At 38.0% G+C, this 26,742-nt stretch overlaps 1 protein-coding gene across 1 annotated transcript in view; it reads right to left on the bottom strand.

The window, feature by feature from the left end:
* Positions 1–26,742, bottom strand: part of LOC128983667 (ras-related protein Rab-8A) — a 93,248-nt gene that overhangs the window by 33,664 nt on the left and 32,842 nt on the right. The window contains exon 4 of the mRNA XM_054403049.1: positions 16,471–16,611. Within this exon, the coding sequence (XP_054259024.1) occupies positions 16,471–16,611 (141 nt within the window). The remainder of the gene's footprint in view (positions 1–16,470; positions 16,612–26,742) is intronic.

Genomic DNA, 26,742 nt, shown 5'->3' with positions numbered 1-26,742 from the left:
TCAAAAACAATCCTATACCACTATACGACATAGGAGCAAGTACAAAAGCCCGACCAATAGAAAAAGACAGAGGAGTGTACAAAATAACTTGCAATCCACCACGAGACTGCAACCCAAAACCTCGAACCAAACCCAAAATATGTACCAATCAAATACACTGGCAAAATATCAGAGAAAATTGGCAAAGCTTTCAAGAAATCTGGCTACACACCTGCGTACCAAGTCAAAAACAATCCTATACCACTATACGACATAGGAGCAAGTACAAAAGCCCGACCAATAGAAAAAGACAGAGGAGTGTACAAAATAACTTGCAATCCACCTTGTAACAAACAATATATTGGCTACACAAATAGATCATTTTCCCAACGCTTCAAAGAACACAACACTAGTCACTACAAAAATCCCACATCAATAGTAGCAAAACACCTCAAACAAAACCATACTCATTCAATAGTATTCCCCGATTCCCTTACCATCCTGAACAGAACCCAGTCAAAAACCACAGCCATAATACAGGAAAGCTACCAAATCTATAAACAAGTTACCGAATCTGGACCCGATAGCCTACTTAACATAAAAGAGGACTTCAATAACTCCATCATTTTTAAGACCATGTACGAAATAGAAACTAACCGATTTGGCAACCCCGCAGAAATTAGACAACGTCGCAGATACAACAATTCTGGGAAATCTACACCCCAACCCGTCCATCCACCAGACACTGTCTCTGTCAGTCTAACAACGGTCCCGGCACAAGCAAACTCCCCGCGCTCGCAACACACGCCTGCCGCGCCGCGAGTGCAAATGCTACGATGTGAACCGGTACAGTGACTATCGTGTATATAAACTGTATATATATTAGAATGTAAGTGTAGGATAGTGAACTCTGAAGATGCTACAACCTGTGGCGAAATGCGCATCAGACATAAAAAAAAAACTACACAAACTTTAAGGCAACAAAAACCAAAAAGGTAATCTAATTTTAACTAAATTATTGGTAGCAGATTCAGCACGCTTACATATGGTTAGGACTCAGCAACTCTCAACCTTACCCAGTTATCCCTCAGTAATTTCCATTTCCCTCAGCCCCCCCCTCATCCCCGTTTCTCGAGAAGGAGCTTCCTCTCTTCGATGCTGTTGTGGGACCCACTGCGTGGACTGAGCATGTCATTCGGCTCAAACCAAACGCGGTCCCTATCAAACAGCGCCACTAGCCTCGTAACCCTGCGATGCAAGCGGTCATCAACGATGAAGTAGCTGCCATGTTGAAAGATGGTGTGATCGAGCCATCTGATAGTCCTTGGAGCTCTCCGATTGTGCTGATCTGGAAGTCGACAGGAAAATAACACTTTTGCATTGATATGCGTAGGGTGAATGACTCCTCGATCAAGGACGCGTACTCCCTGCCTAGGATAAATGCCATCCTTGAGAAGCTCGGGCAAGCCAAGTTTATCAGCACCTTGGGTCTCGAGCAAGGCTACTGTCAAGTGCCATTGGTCGACGACAGTCGCCCCGTTACTGCTTTCACTGTGCCAGGACTAGGCCTGTATTATTTCAAGGTCATACTTTTTGGCCTACACTCGGCAGGTGCTACCTTCCAGCGCCTACTGGGAAGAGTTATCGGGCCTGAGCTGGAGCCACTACCTTGTGGTAGTGTCAACGTCTTTCGACAAGCATCTGGAACTTCTGGGGGTTGTTTTTCACCGCCTACGGGAGGTTGGCCTTTGTTTAAACCCCCAGAAGTGTCACTTTGCCCGTAGGGAGCTGAAGTATTTGGTACATATCGTGCCAAGATGGAATTGCCACGGATCCTGAGAAAGTCCTCACCATTCAGGATTTCCCCGCTTCCAAAAACGTCAAGGGACTTCGCAGTTTCCTAGACCTTGGGTCGTGGAATCGTCGATTTGTCGAGAATTTCGCTTCAGTAACCATTTCGCTTTGAGGTTTGCTGAAGAAGAACGCCAAGTGGCTCTAGGGACCCGAACAAACTAAGGCATTTGAACCGTTAAAACATGCCTTGGTGACAGCCCTGATCCTCGCCAGTCCCGACTTCAGCCAACCCTTTGTGCTCCAGGTCGACGCCTCGAATTATGGCCTGGGAGCAGCGCTCACTCAGAGTGTAAACAATCGAGAAGTGGTCGTTGCGTACGCCAGAAGGCTACTCTCTGAGGCCGAACAGAACTACACGACTACCGAGAAGGAGTGTCTCGCTCTCGTGTGGGCTGTTCGGAAGTTCAAGCCTATTCTCGAAGGCTATCACTTCAAAACAATAACCGACCATGTTGCTCTAACATGGCTGCCTAAGCTCAGTGAGCCTAGTGAGCACCTGGCTTGCTGGGGCTCCATCGTGATGGAGTTGCAGCAATTCGACTTTGAGATAGGGTACCGCAAGGGGGTGTCGAAACGAGTGACAGACGCTCTTTCTCGTCAGCCGGTCTCTGACGTGCCCAGTCTGTCTGGTGAACCCGTTCAACCCACGTTTGAGGTCGGAGTTTTAACTAGACGCGGTGCAAGGGAACAGTTGCGGTTACAACGTCTAACCGAGGTTGAAGGTGACGAACCTTCACTCGGTGATGATCCGGCGGGTGACGATAGCAACGACGAAGCTTTTGGTCCTACGCTGCAGGAGACTGACGACCCATCAGCTGATGTTGAGAACGACCGTAACCCACGGACTTTTAACACAAGGAACACTAGACCTCGTCTACTGCAACATAAGCCCCAGAAAATGTCAGTACACTGTTCAATGTACTATGTAAATATGTATGAAATGAAAACAATTTTATTCCCCCCCCATCAGAATTTACTTCAAATTTCTGGTGAGCCGAAAAGGGGTACGCATTTCTGGCACCTCTAGAATCTTATGTCACAATTTCATACTAATCTAATTTCAATAAAAACTATCTTCATTACCGTACCTTACCCGTAGCAGAACACCCAAGTACTGATTTATTTAACCTTCCATCGGGCGCATCACGGAAGTTACCTCCGGGTCACTACTTTTTTCGTTATAAAACCATAGTATGTGTTCGGGAGGGCTGTGGCCTGATTTACCTCACGAACCACTTTTGCGGAATCGGTTTTGTATACTCTTACCCCTTTCCCAGTTGTCAGTCCACCTTGGGGAGTGGTTTGCGTTACTACTGGAATTAACTTCCGTGAGCGCCCTGTGATGCAACGGGTTTCCCGGAGCCTAGTTCCGTGTGCGCCCTTGTGTTTGACCGTATTTAGCAATATTATAAAATGGATGAAGAAGACCTAATCGCGAGATTGTTGGCTAGTGTAGAAAGGGATTACAAGGAACAACATTTATAAGAAAGAACTAATGGTGCGTGAGTTCGTTAAGCTTTTTTTCAAGATTGACAAAATGTGTGGTCTTTCTAACAAATGATTTTTTGTAGGTGTTTTATTTCAAATACCATTGTAATTTTTTCTAAAGAGCTTTGACAAAGTAAGTTGTCCTTATGAAATAATTATCTTTTTTCATAATACCATAGGTGTTTTTATGTCATACACTGATGCAATTTTTGTCTAAGAGCTTTGATTGAATGAGTTGTCCTTGTACAAAATTATTATTTTTATTAGACCATGTTTACGTGTTTTTATGTCATACAATACTCAAATTTGTTTTCTAATATACAATAGTACTGTATAAGTACAAAATGTAAATTTTTTTATCCACAACACTTACGTATTTTTATTTGTTTTTATAGCATTTTCTATTTGATATACTACTTGTATAATAACTCATAAAAAATGTTTTTCTTACCGTTTGATTGCTATTAAAATGTTTTTTACTCATCATTGCATAGTTTTTGTACTCCCGGAGATAACTTCCGTGAGCGCCCTTTGGTGTTTGAAAATCAATGCGCCCGACGGAAGGTTAAATAGGAAATTAACCTGACAATATTTACCCTAACCGCGCTACAGATATGTTGGATGGCCTTGATCGCAAGGCTACATATAGGCTACCTATAAAATATTTTTTTCCCAAAAGTCAAAGCTGATTTTTAAAATAATTATAATTAGGGGTGTGCGAATACCACTTTTTCTTTTCGAATTTTTACTAAGTAGGGATTTAGGCCTACAACTTACTGTCAGCCCTAAGTTTATGTTTTAGAACATAATCTTTAAAAAGGTATGCCTAAAATAAAACCCATAGCCTAATCTCATGACTTGGGCTTAGGCTACTGGACAACTAGGTTTGAAGGTAAAAGAACCTAGGCCCTATTTTTAACCATTTACAATACCTAGTTTCAATCTTCAATTGAAATAATAAAGCCCCTTTTAGCCTAAATGTAGGCTAACTTAAACTTAGGCATTTTTAGAATGAGTTTATTATGTTACATAGGAAATGTATAATTATTAACTTCTAACCTACTTTTAAGGACCTTTTACACGTGTTGCATTCTGCAACAGAGTCCTTTTTGACAAAAAATCCCAAATTAAACTCCTTTGCTTATTTTTTAATTCTTGTGATGATGTTGAAGGCACATTTAGGCCTAAATCGGCTTCTTCATCTGAATCCATCTTGTGTCATTCAACCAAACTTAAATGAAGCCTAGGCCTACAACTTTTAGGCAATATCCAACTGTATAAAAGCAACTGTTGTCAAAATATACAACAAATTTTACTAAGTTTAGCTGAAATACTTAGCGCAGACGTGCTAAACAAACTGTCTCTAAACTCCAACCTCAAAACTTTTTGTCTTGTAACACAGCTTGCGATAATGCAAATGCAATATAAAAAAGAAAGAACAGAAATTGTGGTCTGCTAGAGAAGCAGAAGAATAGAAGCAGACTTCCATAGCAAGTGCGAATTACGTTTTACTCTGGGATCACGACGAATCTATCTAGCAGACAACATTTGTATATAACATATTTCAAGTTTATTATAAAGGTGACGGTGCGTGTTTTGGTACCATGTATAAGAGAACTCAGTATAATTTGTTCCAGTATCTTATTCGCCATCACTTTTTAAGTTTTACTTCACTCGAAATAGACACATCAATGTCGTATGCTAGATTTATGTAGGTCTACCGTGATCCCAGAACAAAACGTAACTTGAACCCGATCGCCATCGCCAAGAACAATGAAGGCAGATGAATGCTAATGTAGTGTTTTGCAGCACATAATGAGTTTAATAATGTTGAAAAATAATAAAATAAAATATCTAAGTGAGTTTTAATTAAATATTGTATTGCATTTTTATTTCATCTGAAGCAGCTTAACAGTTTTTATTTATTTTCAAACCAAGTTAGAACGGAACTATTTTACCGACCTTGTTTATTTGGCTAATGGCGGAGGACATTATTTAATCGGAAACTCACGATCACAACACGATTACACAATAGTTGAAAATGAAACGTCACTCGATAGTCGATAGAAACTGATTACTATTCGTGTTTTAGCCCAATGGTAATTTTTTATTAATTACTTGAAACACTATTTTGGCCAACTTGATTTTGTTTTATGTTTTCCAAAGCTCCAACTAATTATGTGACCAGATGCGAAGTATTCGAAAAGGTCCGAACTATTCGACCACCGTCGAACTATTCAAAAAATCGAATACTCGCAGATAGAACGAATCGTAGTTTTACTATTCGATTCAAATCGAAATTTCGAATATTTGCACACCCCTAATTATAATAATATATTAACACGTTTGCTACCGATTGCCACACATATGCGACGCTGCGGTCATTGCCACAGACCAGGTATACATTTTAACATTTCACATAAACCAGGTATCACTTGGTCAACAGTACACGCAGACCACGAGCCAGTGATGCAGCAAAGTAAAAATCAGTTTTGCCAACTATCATATGACGTCACTAATCATTAAATCCACGGACCAAGTGACACACATGTGTGACAGACATCTCTGTAGACCACTGCAAAAAGTTCAGGGCCTTCAAATAGACTGTTACGAAGATATATTAGATATATTTAATAACATTGGACACTGACGCAAATATGCGATGTCAGTCTATTTTAATATGACTATATGTCGCATATATGCGACGGCAGTCTATGTAAAAACCGGCTGTCGCATATGTGCATATGTCGCTGGTCCATATGAATGAAAGATTTAGTACTATTGCGGTAGCAAACGTGTTAACTATAATAAAGCTAGGCGCCCACCGGGCAACTCAGCGGGTGACGCGACGCGGCGCGACGCCGTGGAAAAAAGTTGCCACGTATCCGTGCCATGTTATCTTATGGACTGACGCCCACCTAGCAACCCAGCGGGTGGCGCAACGCGGCGCGGAAAAAAAACTTCTTCTCGAATCCGGCAGTGAGAATTCGGTGGAGAATTTCTTCCTCTCGGGTTGCCGCGCCTCCGTTGAGTTGCCTGGTGGGCGCAGGGTAGAGGCACGGAAACGGCGTCTGCCCCTCGTCTGCCGCTCATTCGGGTGTTTTCGGAAAGTATCGTGAGCCCTTCGGGAGTGTTCGGGTCCGAATCGAAGTGCACTGTGCATCCCCTCCAAAAGAATAATTCTCCGCGCTGCCCCGCGCTTCCGCTAGAGTTGCTTGGTGGGCGCGAACCCTGGAGAAGCGGACGGAAGTTTTTCTTCGCGTCGCGTCACCTGCTGGGTTGCCCGGTGGGCGCCTAGCTTAACAAAGTTTCCCGCGAAGTCTGTGAGTGAACTCAACACTTGTGAGTTAGTCCGTCCACAGCGCTGGCGTCTCTCATAGCAGAGACCGGCAAGTGTAGCGCGCTGCCATGTTGAACAATCGGAGGGCGGGGAACGTTGTTGTTGTGGTTTTCCATCACGAGAGATGTTCCCCAATAGCTGCTGAACTCTAACGGCAAAACTGGGAACTACCCAGACCAGCCAATGCACTCTGTATTAAAAGGTGAGTATAGTCGTCCATAGTGTTTTGAGCAAAGGGAATTTTGGTGAGTATATTTGTCTACAGCACAGTAAGGGTTAAAGGAATATTTTAGTGAAAATCCTACCAGGTAAGTGGAAGTTCTCTTAGTCTTCAGGTTTGCTGCGGGAGCTGGGGTATTGTGACCATTTTATATTTTATAAAACTATTTAAAAAAAATTTCACATTTCAGCTCTTCAATATTTTAGTTTAAAAGGAAGTGAATTTCCGAGCATCTATTGTCTACAGTTGGACTGTGTACTCGACCATCCTTATCTCTACATTCCATTCCTGAATTCCTAAAATTTCCTGTCTGCCAACTTGAACTAACCATTACAGAGCGTCACTTGGGAATTGACTACTGCTGAAGCAGGATTTAATGTGTTCTATGTTGAGTTAAATAACTTTTGTAGCCTTTTGTTGGGATATTAAAACTCAAGAATACATACCTATTTCTCAAGTGAAAATGAAATGTTAACTACCTGTAAATATGTGCAAATAAGGAAATTTTGTCTTTTTATGATTAATGTATTTAAGGAATTTTTATCTGTGAAAAACTTATCTTCAAAAGCCCATAGGGTGAGTACATTTGTCTATGCTTAATTTAATTTCATTTCAAACTGTATTACTATGAAGGAAAACTGATGAAAAAAATCCATTCTCTTGTCAATATTGGGAAAAATGTATTGTGTTTTAAATAATCAATTTTTATCCAGAAAGTAATGCCATTCAACTCAGGATTTCACATGTGTAATCTCAAAACTTTTCCTGCAAGTCTTATGTAACTAAATATTGAATCTTATGGTAATTTTTTGAATATTTTATCCTCTCATTACAGGTAATAGTGTTTGTATAAATTAATTGTTTCACCTTCTTTAATTTGTAAAGGTATTGACATGTTAGCTTTGTAGTAAAGAAATAATTTCTTAATTGCAATCGTTTACCGTTGCAGTAACGGTAATGCCAATGATTTATGGAAATTAAAGTTACATGATAAATTTGTTCAGTTTTGTGATTAATCAGTTATTATTATGTGAATCTCACTGTATAACCTTGCAAATAGAATTTTTATTTCATATACAAAGATTATTATTAATGTTGATTTATGAGTACAATAATTGAGATATTTTACTACAGTAGTATATGATTGCTGAAGGAAAGGTACTTATTGAATTTGTCATATTAACTCTTTTAATTTGTTCTACTTACAAATCATTAATATTATTAATGATGTTGCAATTTAATGTTTGATGAATTACCAAGATAAATTTATATTGTTTCTGTTCCATACACATTGTATATGTAAATGAATATTTCAGGATTCACAGAACTATACTTTTATGACACTGTTTAATGCTAGGTATACTACATTTTCAGGCTTTTTTGAGTATACCCTGTTGAGATTAGCACTTATTGAGGAAACTTCTAGAAGGTTGTAATTTGAGACCAACAATAATCTACCTGGACCTTAGGATATATTATTGATAACTTGTGGTGACTACGCTTCAACACTTAAGGTCAGACACTTATGTTTTTCCAATTTTCTTGTGCTGTGATTCTCTGGGACAGTTTTTCCAGCTGAGTAACCGATCATCGAACCTATGAACTGTGTCGTGCTACTGCACAGTTATTTAATGGCTTTAAGCCTAAGTAATTCTTAACTTTTATTCTAAACTTGTTCTATATTGGTGTATTGTGTATATATAATAATTATTTGTTCTCTTATCTACTTAAAACAAAAAAAAAAGGGTTTCTGATTTAAATATATAGTAGAAGGACGTTTGAAATATTTTGTAAATTAGGTATTTACTTGGTATTGTATTATAATTGTTGTATTCTGAAGCAAGTCATAAGCTTAGGGGTTTGGAAATATTTTTGAGTAACAAAATACTTTGTAACTTGTATGAGCTCTGAATTAATGGTTCACATTTATAAAAAAAAATTGTGTTTTGTGATTTATTGATTGAGTAAATTGATATGTATTCGAATTTAAAAGGGGGTTTCTTGTTTTCACCTTAATCTTTAAAAAAAACAAGTGGCGCTTTTTCCTGACCTAGTCTTAGAAATTCAACCCCTAACCCAACCCACTCACCCACTGAGTAGAGCTGAGGTATAAATATAATTTTGGAAGGTAACAATAAAATGGCGCCCAACGTGGGGCCTAGGTTGGATTTCTACTCAAGGTTTTATGGACTTGATTTTTTTAAGAATTTGAAGAATTTGTATCGATACAGTCAACTTATACAAAACTCTTGATTGAACTTGGAGATTTTAGGGCACACATTATCGAAGTTTTGTTACAATGTGTTGTGTCTACACTTAGAAGAATAACAAACTTATATGAACCCTGATTATTATTGAACTTATTTGAATATTTTGGTCCAGTTTTTGTAGCTTGGAGAAATATTGTACAGTTCTTTGTAGAGGTTATTTGTTGTTTATCACCTCTAAAAAATTGTTGATTATTGATTGTGTCGTACATTGTACCTTGAATAATTTGTTGCTTTGAATTTATTCTGAATCTTTGGGTTTATCTTTGAATATTAGCCTTGAAACTTTGAATTTATTTTGGGAGAAAAATGATGTACAAGTCGTCACACATTAACCATCTGGGCAGGAATGAACTTGAACATGAGTTAGATGTTCGGAGCTTTAAGGACTATTCCTCGATTAGGATGGAAGATTTAAGGAAGAAGTTGAGAAAGTTTTTGAGGCAAGAACAGTCTGGGTCAATACCAATACCTATTGCGTACGATGACGAAAATGAGGTTGACATCTGCAAAGATAAAATAAGTAAACTCTTGGAAATGTTTAATCTCCTCGTTTTACCTTTGGAAACCACTGACGTACCAAAATTGAAGCGGAGAGTGGAAGCATTGATCTTTCATACTTATCAGAGAATTGGAAGATTAGGTGGCCGTTACGAAGCTGATAGACAAAAACTTGGTCAAGAAATAAAGGATATCGTGAGACGCTATGAGAAACTGATTGGTCAATCACTCCGTGATATGAATGGTGACTCTGATAAGATGGATTCTCCCAGCGACAGTGAAGATAAGGAACTTATGGACCAAAATAAAGTAGATGAATCTACAAAAACAGTTAATGCTCGACCTTCTACTTCGTCTAGTGAAGAACATGGGGCAGGTCTCCCTAAGCAACTAGCATCAAAAGTAATAAGGCCAAATGTGAGAAGAAATAAAGACTTTCTGGATGACTTGAAGATGAGAAGAAAGAAGATGGACCAGCTGATTTTGTCAGATTCTGAGACCTGCGCTGAAGAGGATGTAGATGGGAAGCTGCGGAAGAAAAAAAATAAGAAGAGTAAGAAGAAGAAGAAGACTCGTCATTTTAAAGAAGAATTATCTATGTCATCATCTTCTACTCTATCTTCAGATGAAAACGATGGACGTAACTCTAGAAGGATTATGCTGAAGAGGACCCCGGTGAGATTATGGAACTTGAAATTTTCTGGAGATGATAACACAAGTGTTGGGGCATTCCTAGCCGACGTTGAAGATAGACGTGTCGCAAATCATATGACCTTCCGAGAGTTATTCCATGCTGCTGGTGAACTCTTTACTGGCTCCGCCTTAGTAGTTTACAGGTCCTGCCGTGGAAGAATAAAGGACTGGCAAGGACTCGAGACAAAATTGCTCTACGCCTTTCAAGATCCCGACTACGATCGAAGACTCATGAGAGAAATTGAGAACCGAAAACAAGGTGCCGAAGAAACCGTCACAGTGTATATTGCAAAAATGAGGAGTTTATTTAGTCGCTTGACTAGGCCAAAATCTGAAGAAGATATGCTCGATATCATTGAGGAAAATGTACTTCCGGAATACCAGTCAGCACTCTGCCTCCAAGATTTCAGGAATGTTGATGAGCTTGAAGTAATCTTACGTAGCCTAGAAAAAGGACGTCTCAGAGCTCAACGTTATGACACAAAACCCCAAAGAAGCCTTCTCGAGCCTGATCTCGCTTATAAACCTCGTATTAAGAAGGACAACATTAAAATATCAACTGTAGAGTCTTCTAACCCATCGCTTAACAGAAGTAATCATCAAAGATCCAAAAATTCATTTACCTGTTGGAATTGTCACAAACCCGGTCATGTTTTCTCAGATTGTTTTAAGCCTAAGACAATGTTCTGCTATGGGTGTGGCAAGGAAAACACAACCAAGTTAAAATGTCCCTCGTGCAGTTCCAAGACTACTAATAATTTGGGAAACTCTCCGGCGGAACGCCAGACATCCGGCTCCCGTTCCGCTCCAGTCAAAACCAAAATGGATTAAGTCCGGATAGCTTTGTTGTAAATAATTCTGTAAATATTACTTCTTTGTTAACCTTCAAGGAAGGAGATGTAAGGCCATATCTCAATGTAAATATTGGTGGCTCTGAAATTACAGGTTTATTGGATTCTGGAGCAAATAGAACAATAATAGGAGACAAGACTCGAAGAATGCTAGAACTTTTAGGACATCGGATCAGGTCTTCAAACATAACCCAAGCTACTACTGCAGATGGATCAAAATGTTCTATTGGAGGGGCGGTGGACGTTCCAATTGAAGTATCTGGGAGAACTATTGTAATGGAAGTTTTGTATTTACCTCACACTACAGTTTCATTGATTCTTGGTGCCGACTTTCAAAGACTTTTCGGCATTATGCTTGATTTATCTAGGGGTAGGTGGTATTTTTCTGACCAACTCCACTTCAAGGAACCAATTGATTGTGCTATAGCTAGCTGTGCTACGGGTGGATTTCAAAGTAATTCCCAAGCAATATGTGCTAGAGAGCACTTAACTATAGAGCAGAAGGAGCAATTGACTGAGCTAACTAACAAATATTACCCGCAAATGACAACAAAATATGGTTGTACTTCTCTTGTAGAGCATCGGATTGACACAGGTGATGCTGCACCAGTCAAGCAACGCTACTATCCTGTCTCGCCAAATGTTCAACGACACATAGACAAGGAATTGGATGAAATGCTACAGCATGACATAATAGAACCTAGTACCAGTGCGTGGTCGTCACCCGTGGTTTTAGTCAGAAAACCTGATAATACTTATCGCTTTTGCGTTGACTACCGGCGCTTGAACGCATTAACCAAAAAGGATGCATATCCCATCCCATATGTCAACCAAATATTAAATCAGCTGCGTGATGCAAGATATTTGAGCAGTATTGATATTAAATCAGCATACTGGCAAATTAAGATAGCTGAAGAATCAAGAGAGAAGACTGCATTCACCATACCAGGCCGTGGACTTTTTCAATTTAAACGGATGCCATTTGGTCTCACAAATGCTCCGGCTACCTGGCAAAGGTTAATCGATCAGATCTTAGGACCAAAATTAGAGCCTTCAGTTTTCGTCTTTCTGGATGATATCATCATTGTCACTTCAACTTTTCCTGAACATGTCAAAGTTCTTTCTGAAGTTTTTGAACGTCTCATCTCAGCTGGCTTAACCATCAACAAAGAGAAAACCCAACTATGTCGATCAGAATTAAAATATTTAGGATACAAGGTCAACTTCAGAGGTCTTCATGTTGACCCGGATAAAGTTTCAGCCTTAGAGAACATTCCGTCACCTACTTCAAAAAAGGCTGTTAGGAGTTTTATCGGAGCAACATCTTGGTATAGGAGATTTATACCTGATTATGCTACAAAGATAGCCCCATTGACTAAACTTTTACACAAGAATACTGTGTTCAAATGGAGTGAAGAAGCTGAACAATCGTTTCAGAAAATCAAGCAACTTCTTATTGATGCCCCAATTTTATCTTGTCCCAAATTTGACTTACCCTTTGAACTACACTGTGATGCCTCTGACGAAGGAATTGGTTGCGTACTTACACAGAACTATGAAGATGGCGAACATGTTATTTCTTATGCAAGTCGCACACTCAACCGAGCTGAAAAACATTACAGCACAACTGAAAAGGAATGCTTGGCTGTAATTTGGGGAATTGAGCATTACAGATCCTATCTTGAGGGAGCCAAATTCACCGTCTATACCGACCACCATAGCCTTATATGGTTAGCAAACCTTAAAGACCCTAGAGGACGTTTAGCAAGGTGGGCAGTTCGTCTCCAAGCCTTTAACTTCGAATTGAAGCACCGCAAAGGGAAGGATAATGCGGTAGCGGACCTACTTTCAAGAACAGCAACAAAAGAAGCACAGCAAGAAGAAATTGATTTGGCTTTGATTGAAGTGAAACAAGGTGTCAAAGATGGTTGGTTTCAGGCAGTGTATGATAATGTTCTAAACCATCCAGAGAATTATCCTTCGTGGCAGATTAAAGGAAATACTCTGTACAAATATATTAGGCCAAGACAACCAGAAATTGACCACCGCTTTGAATGGAAACTTGTAGTTCCTAAAGATTATAGAGAGCAAGTTTATCGTGAATGTCATGATGATCCTAAGTCAGGCCATTTAGGATTTTACAAGACCTACCATAGAATTCTTCAACTGTATTATTGGCCCAAAATGAAATTTGATATCGCTAACTATGTTCGAAGATGTACCATTTGTCAAGCGGCAAAGCCAGAACAGAAGCGTCCCGCAGGAATGATGGGTGAAAATCGCTCTGTATCGCAACCTTTTGAAATAATAGCAGCTGATGTGATTGGTCCACTTCCTAGGACTCCTAGGGGATTCAAGTATATTCTTGTCGTCACTGACCTGTTTTCTAAATACACTTTGCTTTTTCCTCTTCGGTCTCTATCATCAAAGCTCATTGCTCAACACTTGGAAGAGAGAGTTTTCCTTATATACGGTTCACCACGTGCTCTTATTTCCGATAATGGACCAGAATTCATAGGAAAGGAAACAAGAAATCTGTGTGCCTCTTATGGAATCAAAATGTTTTTCAACGCTCGCAGACATGCGCAAGCTAATCCAACCGAGAGGTATAATCGTACAATAATAACTATGATTAGGTCTTATGTTGGTGATTATCATCATAAGTGGGATGAATGCCTTCCTAAACTTGGTTTTGCCTTGCGGACTGCAAAGAGTGAGGTGACTGGATACACCCCTGCAAGTCTAGTGTTTGGAAGAGAGATAACCCGGATGGAGAATATTGACGGAAACTGCAATTCAGGAATTGGTCAAGAGGTCTCTCCTTACCGCTCTCACAATTCCAAGCTGAAGAAGATCTATGAAGATGTTGAAAAGCGTCTGGCTCTTGCTCACATAAGAAGCGCACGGCAATACAACCTCAGGAGAAGAAACATGGAATTCTATGAAGGAGATCATGTATGGAAGAGGAACTTCGTCCAGTCTAGCAAGGAGAAGAATGTGATCTCAAAATTTGCACCTGCTTTTGTTGGACCTTACAAAGTTTCAAGAAAGGTGTCACCCCTCATTTACGAACTTGAAGACAATGTTGGTCGAATGGTTGGAAGATGGCACATTGAGGACTTGAAACCATACACATCATCAAACGCGGAACTGATTCCAGACTAAGAAGATTTCTGAAGATCACGAGCACTTCAAGTGAATGGATTTTTTTTCTTTTGAAGAAAGGGTGGAGTGTGACCATTTTATATTTTATAAAACTATTTAAAAAAAATTTCACATTTCAGCTCTTCAATATTTTAGTTTAAAAGGAAGTGAATTTCCGAGCATCTATTGTCTACAGTTGGACTGTGTACTCGACCATCCTTATCTCTACATTCCATTCCTGAATTCCTAAAATTTCCTGTCTGCCAACTTGAACTAACCATTACAGAGCGTCACTTGGGAATTGACTACTGCTGAAGCAGGATTTAATGTGTTCTATGTTGAGTTAAATAACTTTTGTAGCCTTTTGTTGGGATATTAAAACTCAAGAATACATACCTATTTCTCAAGTGAAAATGAAATGTTAACTACCTGTAAATATGTGCAAATAAGGAAATTTTGTCTTTTTATGATTAATGTATTTAAGGAATTTTTATCTGTGAAAAACTTATCTTCAAAAGCCCATAGGGTGAGTACATTTGTCTATGCTTAATTTAATTTCATTTCAAACTGTATTACTATGAAGGAAAACTGATGAAAAAAATCCATTCTCTTGTCAATATTGGGAAAAATGTATTGTGTTTTAAATAATCAATTTTTATCCAGAAAGTAATGCCATTCAACTCAGGATTTCACATGTGTAATCTCAAAACTTTTCCTGCAAGTCTTATGTAACTAAATATTGAATCTTATGGTAATTTTTTGAATATTTTATCCTCTCATTACAGGTAATAGTGTTTGTATAAATTAATTGTTTCACCTTCTTTAATTTGTAAAGGTATTGACATGTTAGCTTTGTAGTAAAGAAATAATTTCTTAATTGCAATCGTTTACCGTTGCAGTAACGGTAATGCCAATGATTTATGGAAATTAAAGTTACATGATAAATTTGTTCAGTTTTGTGATTAATCAGTTATTATTATGTGAATCTCACTGTATAACCTTGCAAATAGAATTTTTATTTCATATACAAAGATTATTATTAATGTTGATTTATGAGTACAATAATTGAGATATTTTACTACAGTAGTATATGATTGCTGAAGGAAAGGTACTTATTGAATTTGTCATATTAACTCTTTTAATTTGTTCTACTTACAAATAATTAATATTATTAATGATGTTGCAATTTAATGTTTGATGAATTACCAAGATAAATTTATATTGTTTCTGTTCCATACACATTGTATATGTAAATGAATATTTCAGGATTCACAGAACTATACTTTTATGACACTGTTTAATGCTAGGTATACTACATTTTCAGGCTTTTTTGAGTATACCCTGTTGAGATTAGCACTTATTGAGGAAACTTCTAGAAGGTTGTAATTTGAGACCAACAATAATCTACCTGGACCTTAGGATATATTATTGATAACTTGTGGTGACTACGCTTCAACACTTAAGGTCAGACACTTATGTTTTTCCAATTTTCTTGTGCTGTGATTCTCTGGGACAGTTTTTCCAGCTGAGTAACCGATCATCGAACCTATGAACTGTGTCGTGCTACTGCACAGTTATTTAATGGCTTTAAGCCTAAGTAATTCTTAACTTTTATTCTAAACTTGTTCTATATTGGTGTATTGTGTATATATAATAATTATTTGTTCTCTTATCTACTTAAAACAAAAAAAAAAGGGTTTCTGATTTAAATATATAGTAGAAGGACGTTTGAAATATTTTGTAAATTAGGTATTTACTTGGTATTGTATTATAATTGTTGTATTCTGAAGCAAGTCATAAGCTTAGGGGTTTGGAAATATTTTTGAGTAACAAAATACTTTGTAACTTGTATGAGCTCTGAATTAATGGTTCACATTTATAAAAAAAAATTGTGTTTTGTGATTTATTGATTGAGTAAATTGATATGTATTCGAATTTAAAAGGGGGTTTCTTGTTTTCACCTTAATCTTTAAAAAAAACAAGTGGCGCTTTTTCCTGACCTAGTCTTAGAAATTCAACCCCTAACCCAACCCACTCACCCACTGAGTAGAGCTGAGGTATAAATATAATTTTGGAAGGTAACAGTATGTTTTATATGGTAGGTAAAATTATTCTAGAGCCATTATACATTACCAGTTTTTTCTCAGTTTTTGTTTTGATGTCTCGAGCTAATGTGTAAAATGCCTCTTCAACATTGATTGAAGCCTTAGCACTTGTCTCCATGAATTTGATTCCATATTCTATTGCTAGTGCCTCGCCTCTTTCCTTAGAAACCTGTAAAATAAATTATTAAAACTAGAAATAGAACTAAATATGTTGAAGAACTTTTTCTAAATTCACAAATGTTGAAACCTTCAATTTGGTATAGGTTTATTGATGACATTTTCATGGTTTGGGAACATGGACTAGAAAACCTGCAAACTTTCCTTGAAAACCTAAATCAATTCTCAATCCTTAAATTTACCTGGAACTTCTCAGAAGATATTGTTACTTTTTTGGATGTTGACGTTTTTGTTAGAGATGGTATGTTAAAATCCAAAATCCATGTAAAAGATACGAATGCAATGGATTACTTAGCTTACTCAAGCTGTCATCCTGCACACATTAAAAATCCATACCAAAAAGCCTATCAATACGAGCAAAAAACCTTTGTTCTGAAAATCGTGATTACCAAAATTATATTGAAAAACTCAGCAATTCACTTAACAGAAGAGGTTATCCTAAAAATTTAATAGACAGTCAAATAAAAAGCTCAAAAAATCCTAACACAGATAATTTCAAGAAAGATCCAAAATTCATCACCCAATACTTTCCTGGCCTTTACAAAGTTAATAATGTTTTAAGAGTGGCACATAATATTCTTTCAAATTCACCTCTGACCCATAATTTGTTTTCCAAACCCCCAAGACTAATATACAAAAAAGCTCCTAACTTAAAAGACATTCTTTCAAAACCCAAACTACCTCCCACTTCCCAACCCTCAGCAAAACCTTCGGGCTGTAATCAATGCAACAAACCACGATGTGCCACTTGCAAATTAATCATCCCATCAAAAACTTTCACAAGCAGGCAAACAAAAAGATGTTATAACATAAATAGTAACATCACCTGTGAGTCTACTAATGTAATTTACCAAATTTCATGCAAAAATTGTCCTAAAGACTACATTGGCAAAACCACAAATGCTCTAAGAGTTTGTATGAATGGCCACAGATATGATGTAAACCATCCTGATAAACAAAAACCTTTGGCTATTCATGCGAGAGAGCATTCTCAAAATTTTGAACAATGTTATTCATTAAAAGGAATAAGAAAATTGGCAAAAGACGCACCAGACTTGAAATTAAGATAGCTTGAGCAAGCTCATCAATTAATACTTAAATCTAAAACACCTTACGGTCTAAATTTGAGATAGTATATATATACATATATATATATATACATATATATATATACATATATATATACATATCATTTTTTTTTTCTTTCTTTCTATCAAAACATTTTCTTTTTTATTTCTTCATAAATTATATGTATTTTGGATTTTTGCTAAAACCAAATGATTCAGAGTGGTAAACACTTCTATTTGTTATTGTGTTTGTTCCTGAAGAAGGCTAATGCCGAAATATAGAAATTTTTTAAAAAGTGTGTGATAAGTTTATTTTGAAAATTATTAAGCCGTTTGGCAATATTATGAAGAAACAATGTTAAAACTAGAAATATAAATGTTACAGCTTCAAGAGTCACACTATACTAAACCCTGCTACAGTATTACAAAAACTCTTCTATTCCAGACTAAAGTTCAGAATTTTTTTAACAAATGTACCGGTACAAACGTAACTTAGTACAAATGTAACAACCATGTCATTGCAATTGAAATTCAAATTGAATTCAAATTTGAATTCAAATTGAATTGTAATTGCAATTAGTTTCATGACAATGTCAGTTAAGTTTGCAATGTTGTGGGAACATTGACGGAACTAGCAATATGGCCAAATACCCCCGCCGCAGCAAACCTGCAGACTAATGAATTTCCATTTGCCTTATTGGATTTTGGATTTTCACTAAAATGTATCCTTAAAAATATCACATTTATTCCCTATTTAAATAGCATTAGTTTAACGAGTGATCTAGGTTTGCTGCAACAGGGAGGGTATAAGTTTTTTTTTTGTACAGTGTTAATAGTTTAGTCTATAAGTATAGAGGATGTTTGTATATATATATATATATATATATATACTAGTGGCCTGTAGGGGCCATAGCCCCTAATTTAGACTAAAAAAACCATATATAAAAAGACAAATATTTGAAATGTGTTTTTAAAATTATCAATTTTATGTTACTTCAAATTAATAGTGTTTCTTGTTTATATCGTGGTTTTCCTTCCGTCGGAGTCATATATTAGTTGATTCTGATGTGTCAATGAAATACAATTGTAAAATAATGATTAAATCAATAACACAACATAGCCTATTAACAAATGGAAACGGGCACACGGTTGGCCTGAGCCCGGAGAACGACGAATCAGAGCTGAAATCATACAGCCAAACATTGCACATCTTTTCTAGTTTAAAATTGAAGATTTGTTTTGTAATCTTATCAATTCTGTTATAGTTTCCATTTTGAGAACCAAATGTAAAGGTTAAAATTATTATTAACTAGTGTACATGTTGCTCAAATTCGAGCAATTGCAAAGTATTACAGGAGTTATTTCAAAACGAATAACAGTCATATTTACAATGAGTTTAAAAGAGTCAACTCAACGATTACCGCGGTATGTAACTCAGACCATGTTTATCTTCGTTATTGAAAAACCTAAAGCATTCCGGCCGGTTTTCTCCTTCTCAAAATGCCTCGCTGTACAGGCAACACAGGTCATTAATAGTGGGCCAATTGAGAACGAAAAGTCGTTTTGGGGTAGTGTTAGGGCGCATTTGTAACCTAATAGTTGAGATTGTCCAGGGTCAGGTGCTGACTGTGATAAATAAGTTAAGCCTTATTTACGAGCCACTATGTGTAGCTGCGGTCGTTATCACGTTACGCCTCCTGTCAGTCCTGGTTATGTTTCGTTGTCGTCGCGTCGGAGGCATTTAAAAGAAAAAACAACAAATAAACAAATTATAGCTACACAAAACAACGATAAATGCACAAATTTAAGTTACAATCATGCCAACACGATCCGTCATAGCGACACAAAACAACGATAATTACACAAATTTAAGGTACAATCTTAAATAATTGATAATTGATAATTGATACTAACGCGATCCGTCATGAAGGTTATGTTTACACAAACTCAAATAGTAAATAAATGTACTTAATGCGTTTCATTGAATTGAAAAATAAATAACAGCAATTAAATTATACAGCTGATCAAAATGTAAACAATTATGTTCTTCATAAGGATAACATGGGAACTTTCAAAGCCACTGGGGCAGAGCCCAAGGGACTTTTTCAAAAATGTAAGGCCAGTTTGCAAATCTACGCGACACGCTCTTTCCAATGAGACGTCAATGGTTAAAATCGGTTAAGAAATGGCGGAGGAGTTCAACCGACAAAGTTTCATGTAGTGTATTAATTATATAGATTATTATGAAGGCAACTCCCCATTTCGCGGTAGTAAGTCAGAAATATATCTATGAATTTGTCCCTGAATTTTTAAACAGTAAGACCCATTTCCCTATTCAACATTGCTCTAGAGGAAGCACTACAAACAATAAAAAATGCACACATAGGACTAAAACTAGGAACGAATATTAATATATTAGCTTTTGCAGATGACGTAGTACTGATGGCTGAAAGAAAAGAAGATCTTAGGGTTTTAACGGAGATACTAATAAATGAAACTGAGTATGTAGGGCTAAAAATAAATGATGCAAAAACCAAATTCATGATAGTAACAAGAGGAGAAGCTGGAAATAATGAAGAGTTTTTTCAAGTCAACAACCATGAATTCCAAAGAGTAAATAATTTCACCTATCTAGGCGTTCTACTATCTGACAAAAATACGGAAGACATGGAAATTCAGAATAGGATAAATTTAGCAAATAAGAGTTGGTACGCATGCAGTAAACTAATAAAATCAAAACTTTTAACAAGAAAGACAAAAATTAGAATCTACAAAACTATAGTAAGACCTGTACTTTTATATGGAGGGGAAAATTGGATCCTGAGCAAGAACTCAGAAAAGAAAATAATAACTTTTGAGAACAAAGTTTTGAGAACTATATATGGGCCAGTATGTGAAGATGGAGTATGGAGAATCCGCCACAACCGGGAGCTAAGAGAATTATTTCAAGACCCTGATATCATTGGAGAAGTTAAGAGTAGAAGATTAAGGTGGGTTGGCCATATCCTAAGGAGAAAGGAGGAGAGTCTACTGAAGATAGCACTCAGAGGAAATGCGAGGGGAAGAAGACCATTAGGCAGACCGAAAGCCAGGTGGTGGGGTCAAGTACGAAAAGATTTGGAAAGGATGAGGCTTGTAGAGGAAGATGCATGGGACCGAGACTATTGGCGACAGCGTGTTGGCGAGGCCAAGTACCAGCTAGGGTACAAGTGGCCATGGCAGTAAGCAGTAAGTAAGACCCATTTCCCGGAATCTCTTTTTGTGTAGCGGAAAGCGTCGCAAAAGCCATTGCACTGTTGTATTGCCTTATGTTTTTTATGAAGTTCGAATCATGTAAAAACAGGTCTTTTAGTTCGTCATTTACTTGTGGTTGTGGCATGTCCATTGTGGCAACATGCGTTGAAATGCCCATTTGTGGCCTCCTCTGCGAAGTGAAATGCGCCACAATGCATGCAAGTGCTTTAAAAGGACCTAGATTGTGAGAAATAACACTCCAACTAATTTTCCGTTCTTCTAAAGACAGGTTGTAAAACAGCTTCTGGATTTCTTTCACAGTTAGGCCCTACATGACATTCTCTTTTGCATTTCTTAAGTCTGTTGAATTCCTGGACACTCTTCCACGTCTTGCAGGTCTTCCCCTACCCTGTGTAGTTACTTCACTCATTATAAAAACGGAAAACATAAAAATTAAACAGAATTCATTTTAAAAACATTATTTACCAACATATACTTTCGGAATAAATGTAAACATTGCAAATAAATAAGTAACAGCTGATAGAATGCAGACGTTTTTCATTCCCCATGCATTTCTTATGGGGGATATTTTACGTTATATCTCGTTTTCTGGTAACTTTATGGGAATTCTGCTATTTTTCCCGAGTCCCTGGGGTCAAGACCTTTAATTTAAGACCCCTCCCACTTTTCTGCGACTTACCAGACGTCCACAATTTTCTGGTAAAAATTTGGTCTTACAGAATTATATATATAGACTAGCTGACCCGGCGAACTTCGTATCGCCTAAGTTATAGGTTTCCCCTAAGACAGACCGACCCGGCAGACGTTGTCTTGCCTTTGACTATTTATAATTTAAGTACCGTTACGTTTAATTTTCAAGATGATCACGTTCGCATCGCTCAATCACGTCCTGGTTGAAGTTCGTTCGCTACGCTCACTCACCTTTGGGTTGGAGCTCGTTCGCTACGCTCACTCACCTTTAGGTTGGAGCTCGTTCGCTGCGCTCACTTGCCTTCAGGTTAGCTCGTTCGCTACACTAACTCGCCTCCAGGTTGAAGTTCGTTCGCTACGCTCACTCACCTTTAGGTTGGAGCTCGTTCGCTGCGCTCACTTGCCTTCAGGTTAGCTCGTTCGCTACGCTAACTCGCCTCCAGGTTGAAGTTCGTTCCCTACGCTCACTCACCTTTTGGTTGCAAATTTGCTGTTGTCATAAATGTAAAAGAAATAATAGTGCTGCACCCTGTTGGTAATCCTTGTAACTTTAATGCTATTGAACATCATAGAACAGAACCAACTTGTTTAATTGAAACAGCTGTTAAGATTCATTAATTCCATTTCTCATAAGGTTAACATGGGAAACTCCAAAGCCACTGGGGCGGAGCCCTTTTAAGAATTTTGAAACGGGAAATAGTTTACGTCCGATTCGCATACCTACAGAATTTACACACCAAATTTCACAACGATCGGTGAAGTCGTTCCGGAGGAGTTTGCAGACAAACACTGTGACACGAGAATTTTATATATTAGATTTGGCAGTGATAAACTCAGACACCGCTGAATCGATTGCCACGAAACTTGGTACATACGTGTAGAATTTTATGGAATAGGTTTATACACCATCAATTTTGTGATCCGTCCAATCGGCTCCGCCCCAGTGGCTCTGGAGTTTCCCATGTTAACCTTATGAGAAATGGAATTAATGAATCTTAACAGCTTCTTCAATTAAACAAGTAGGTTCTGTTCTATGATGTTCAATAATATGATGTTTTGTACATTTTTTATGTTTTATTTATAATTAAATTCTATAAATCTTGTTATTAAGTTTTAAGCTTGACGTTATCTTTTTTATTAAACCTTTTGACTAGTCTATTTTAAGAGTTCCTCAAATGTTAAACAACTATTTTATTTATTATTAATAAATACATTGTAAAAAAGGACATTATATAATAGATGAGTGAACGAAGTGAACGAATCTATGTATCGTGTATAGCGGAGTCGGAGAAAAGTTGTCCGCTGGAGTATGTGTGTGTGTGTGTGTGTTCGCACCTAAAACTCAAGAACCGTTGCACTTATAGCGTTCAAATTTTGCACAAATAGTTATGACACCAGTGTAAAGACACCATTAAAATTCTAGACGATTCCGCTCAGTAGTAATTATAAAATACTTAAAAAACTTTTTTAAATTTGTCCCATAAGAATAACATTAGGAGCTACCTTCTTCTTCTTTTTATTTGTTTACGTTTTGCGACCAACACTTTTGTTGTCTACTTAAGACAGAGAGAACGACTTTTACTCTAAGCTCTTTCATTCATGGAGTAAACAGTTTGGCGTCTATGAATATATATCATTATAATTTCACAGCTTTCAGAATAATGTTATTTAAGCTAATTAAATCTCACAACTTTCATAATAATAAATTTAACTTAACAATATTAGTCGGCAGTTATATACCGTTTATGTTCAGTATTAAAATTTTGCCTTTTAATTAAAATTATATAGGTATGTATGTATTTAGAACGTAGCAGCTTTTTACATTATTCAATTTAATGTTGGCATTGAATATTAAATATTCAAAAATGTTGGTATATTTTTATACTAAAATGCTATGCGAAGGGGGGGGGGGGGGAACAGGTCCCCGACGTAGAGAGTAGTAAAGAAAGCGGAAAGGTGAGCAGTGAAAAGAAAGGAGTACGGAAACCCTTTATGACTGTTAAATTAACGTATCTGTAATACTTAAATGCTATGGAAAGATAGGGAAACAGGTCTACGATGTAGGAAGTAGTGAAGGAAATAGTGAAGGAAGTAGTCAAGGCGAGCGCTGCGGAGTGTGGGGGGCCTTTATGACAGTTAGAATAATGTATCTGCAATTCTAAAAATGCTATGGGAAGGGAGAGAAAAAGGTCCACTATGTAGGAAGTGGTGAAGGAAGTAGTCAAAGTGAGCAGTCCGGAGTGTGGGAAGCCTTTGTGACAATTAGAATAATGTATCTGCAATTCTAAAAATTCTATGGGAAGGGAGGGAAACAGGTTCACGACACTTAGGAAGTGGTGAAGGAAGTAGTCAAGGCGAGCATTCCGGAGTGTGGGAACCCTTTGTGGCAGTTAGATTAATGTATCTACCATGATAAAATGCTATAGGAAGGGAGGGAAACAGGTCCACGACGTAAGAAGCGGTAAAGGAAATAGTCAAGGCGAGCAGTCCGGAGTGTAGAAACCCTTTGTGCCAGTTAGATTAATATAACTGCAATTCTAAATTCCAATAGGAAGGGAAGGAAACAGGTCCACTACGTCGGAAGCGGTGATGGAAGTAGTCAAGGCGAGCAGTCCGGAGTGTAGAAACCCTTTGTGACAATTAGATTAATATACCTGCAATACTAAAATGCTATAGGAAGGGAGGGAAACAGGTCCACGACGTAGGAAGTGGTAATGGAAGTAGTCGAGGCGAGCATTCTGGAGTGTAGAAACCCTTTGTGGCAGTTAGATTAGTGTAACTGCAATTCTAAAATGCTATGGGAAGAGAGGGAAACAGGTCCATGACGTAGGAAGCGGTGATGGAAGTAGTCAAGGCGAGCAGTCCGGAGTGTAGAAACCCTTTGTGACAGTTAGATTAATATACCTGCAATACTAAAATGCTATAGGAAGGGAGGGAAACAGGTCCACGACGTTGGAAGTGGTAATGGAAGTAGTCGAGGTGAGCATTCTGGAGTGTAGAAACCCTTTGTGACAGTTAGATTAGTGTAACTGCAATTCGAAAATGCTATGGGAAGGGAGGGAAACAGGTCCACGACGAAGGAAGCGGTGATGGAAGTAGTCAAGGCGAGCAGTCCGGAGAGTAGAAACCCTTTGTGACAGTTAGATTAATATACCTGCAATACTAAAATGCTATAGGAAGGGAGGGAAACAGGTCCACGACGTAGGAAGTGGTGAAGGAAGTAGTCAATGTGAGCAGTCCGGAGTGTCGGAAGCCTTTGTGACAGTTAGATTAATATACCTGCAATACTAAAATGCTATAGGAAGGGAGGGAAACAGGTTCACGACACATAGGAAGTTATGAAGGAAGTAGTCAAGGCGAGCATTCCGGAGTGTGGGAACCCTTTGTGGCAGTTAGATTAATGTATCTGCCATAATGAAATGCTATAGGAAGGGAGGGAAACAGGTTCACGACATAGGAAGCGGTAAAGGAAGTAGTCAATGCGAGCAGTCCGGAGTGTAGAAACCCTTTATGACAGTTAGATTAATATACCTGCAATACTAAAATGCTATAGGAAGGGAAGGAAACAGGTCCACGACGTAGGAAGCGGTGATGGAAGTAGTCAAGGCAAGCAGTCCGGAGTGTAGAAACCCTTTGTGACAGTTAGATTAATATACCTGCAATACTAAAATGCTATAGGAAGGGAAGGAAACAGGTCCACGATGTAGGAAGTGGTAATGGAAGTAGTCGAGGCGAGCAGTCCGGAGTGTAGAAACCCTTTTGACAGTTAGATTAATATACCTGCAATACTAAAATGCTATTGGAAGGGAGGGAAACAGGTCCACGACGTAGGAAGTGGTAATGGAAGTAGTCGAGGCGAGCATTCTGGAGTGTAAAAACCCTTTGTGATAGTAAGATTAATGTAACTGCAATTCTAAAATGCTATGGGAAGGGAGGGAAACAGGTCCACGACGTAGGAAGCGGTGAAGGATGTAGTCAAGGTGAGCAGTCCGTAGTGTGGGAACTTATTGTGAAAGTTAAATTAATCTATTTGAAATTCTAAAATGCTGTAGGAAGGGAGGGAAATAGGTCCACGACGTAGGAAGTGGTGAAGGATGTAGTCAAGGTGAACAGTCCGGAGTGTGGGAACCCTTTGTGAAAGTTAAATTAATCTATTTGAAGTTCTAAAATGCTATAGGAAGGGAGGGAAACAGGTCTACGACGTAGGAAGTGGTGAAGGAAATAGTTGAGGCGAGCATTCCGGAGTGTAGAAACCCTTTGTGATAATTAGAATAATGTACAGTATCTGCAATTCTAAAAATGCTATGGGAAGGGAGGGAAACAGGTCCACGACGTAGGAAGTGGTGAAGGGAGTTGTCGAGGTGAGGAGTCCGGAGTGTGGGAACCCTTTGTGACAGTTAGATTAATGTATCTGCAATAATAAAATGCTATGAGAAGAGAGGGAAACAGGTCCACGACATAGGAAGTGGTAAAGGAAGTAGTCAAGGTGAACAGTCCGGAGTGTGGGAACTCTTTGTGACAGTTAGATTAACGTACCTGCAATAATAAAATTCTATGAGAAGAGAGGGAAACAGGAAATACGTTACGTATATTACTAATGACTTTGGTTAATTGATGGACGAGAAGTTAGGATTGTTGTTGACTGAGATTTGGTTTTTTTAAGAGGTTGGTCCAGCCTCTTTTAACCTCGCCCGTGCGTGGATCGTTTACAGCAAAGCAATTGGTGAGCCGGTACAGTACAAAGGTGAACTGTACTGATAAAATTTAGTGGCAGTGACCAGGATCCGAACTCACGACATCGCTGCCTTGGGCCCGAAGTTCGCGTGACGCTACCGACTTGAGTCACCGACTCACCATTATTTGCCCCGACTCATGGGTCGATTTGCCCATACAAATAACATTATTGTGTACACCAGTGACACCGGTAAGTGTGCTAGGTGTGGGTAAACTTTTTCATTATTGCGCTCATGTTCACTCATCCTGTTACGTGCAGAATAAGCGTACTACTAGTATTAGACTATAAGAAGAATGACGAAGCACCTGTGCATTATCTAAAACCTCTGTACGTTTATGTGCTAATAAACATGATTTGATTTGATTTTTTGATTTGA

The sequence above is a fragment of the Macrosteles quadrilineatus genome, unplaced genomic scaffold (assembly GCF_028750875.1).
Source record: "Macrosteles quadrilineatus isolate MER2022 unplaced genomic scaffold, UCM_ALF_1.0 Scaffold_1__1_contigs__length_201487025, whole genome shotgun sequence".
Classification (NCBI taxonomy): Eukaryota; Metazoa; Arthropoda; class Insecta; order Hemiptera; family Cicadellidae; genus Macrosteles; species Macrosteles quadrilineatus.
This window is presented reverse-complemented; position numbering and strand designations above follow the sequence as displayed.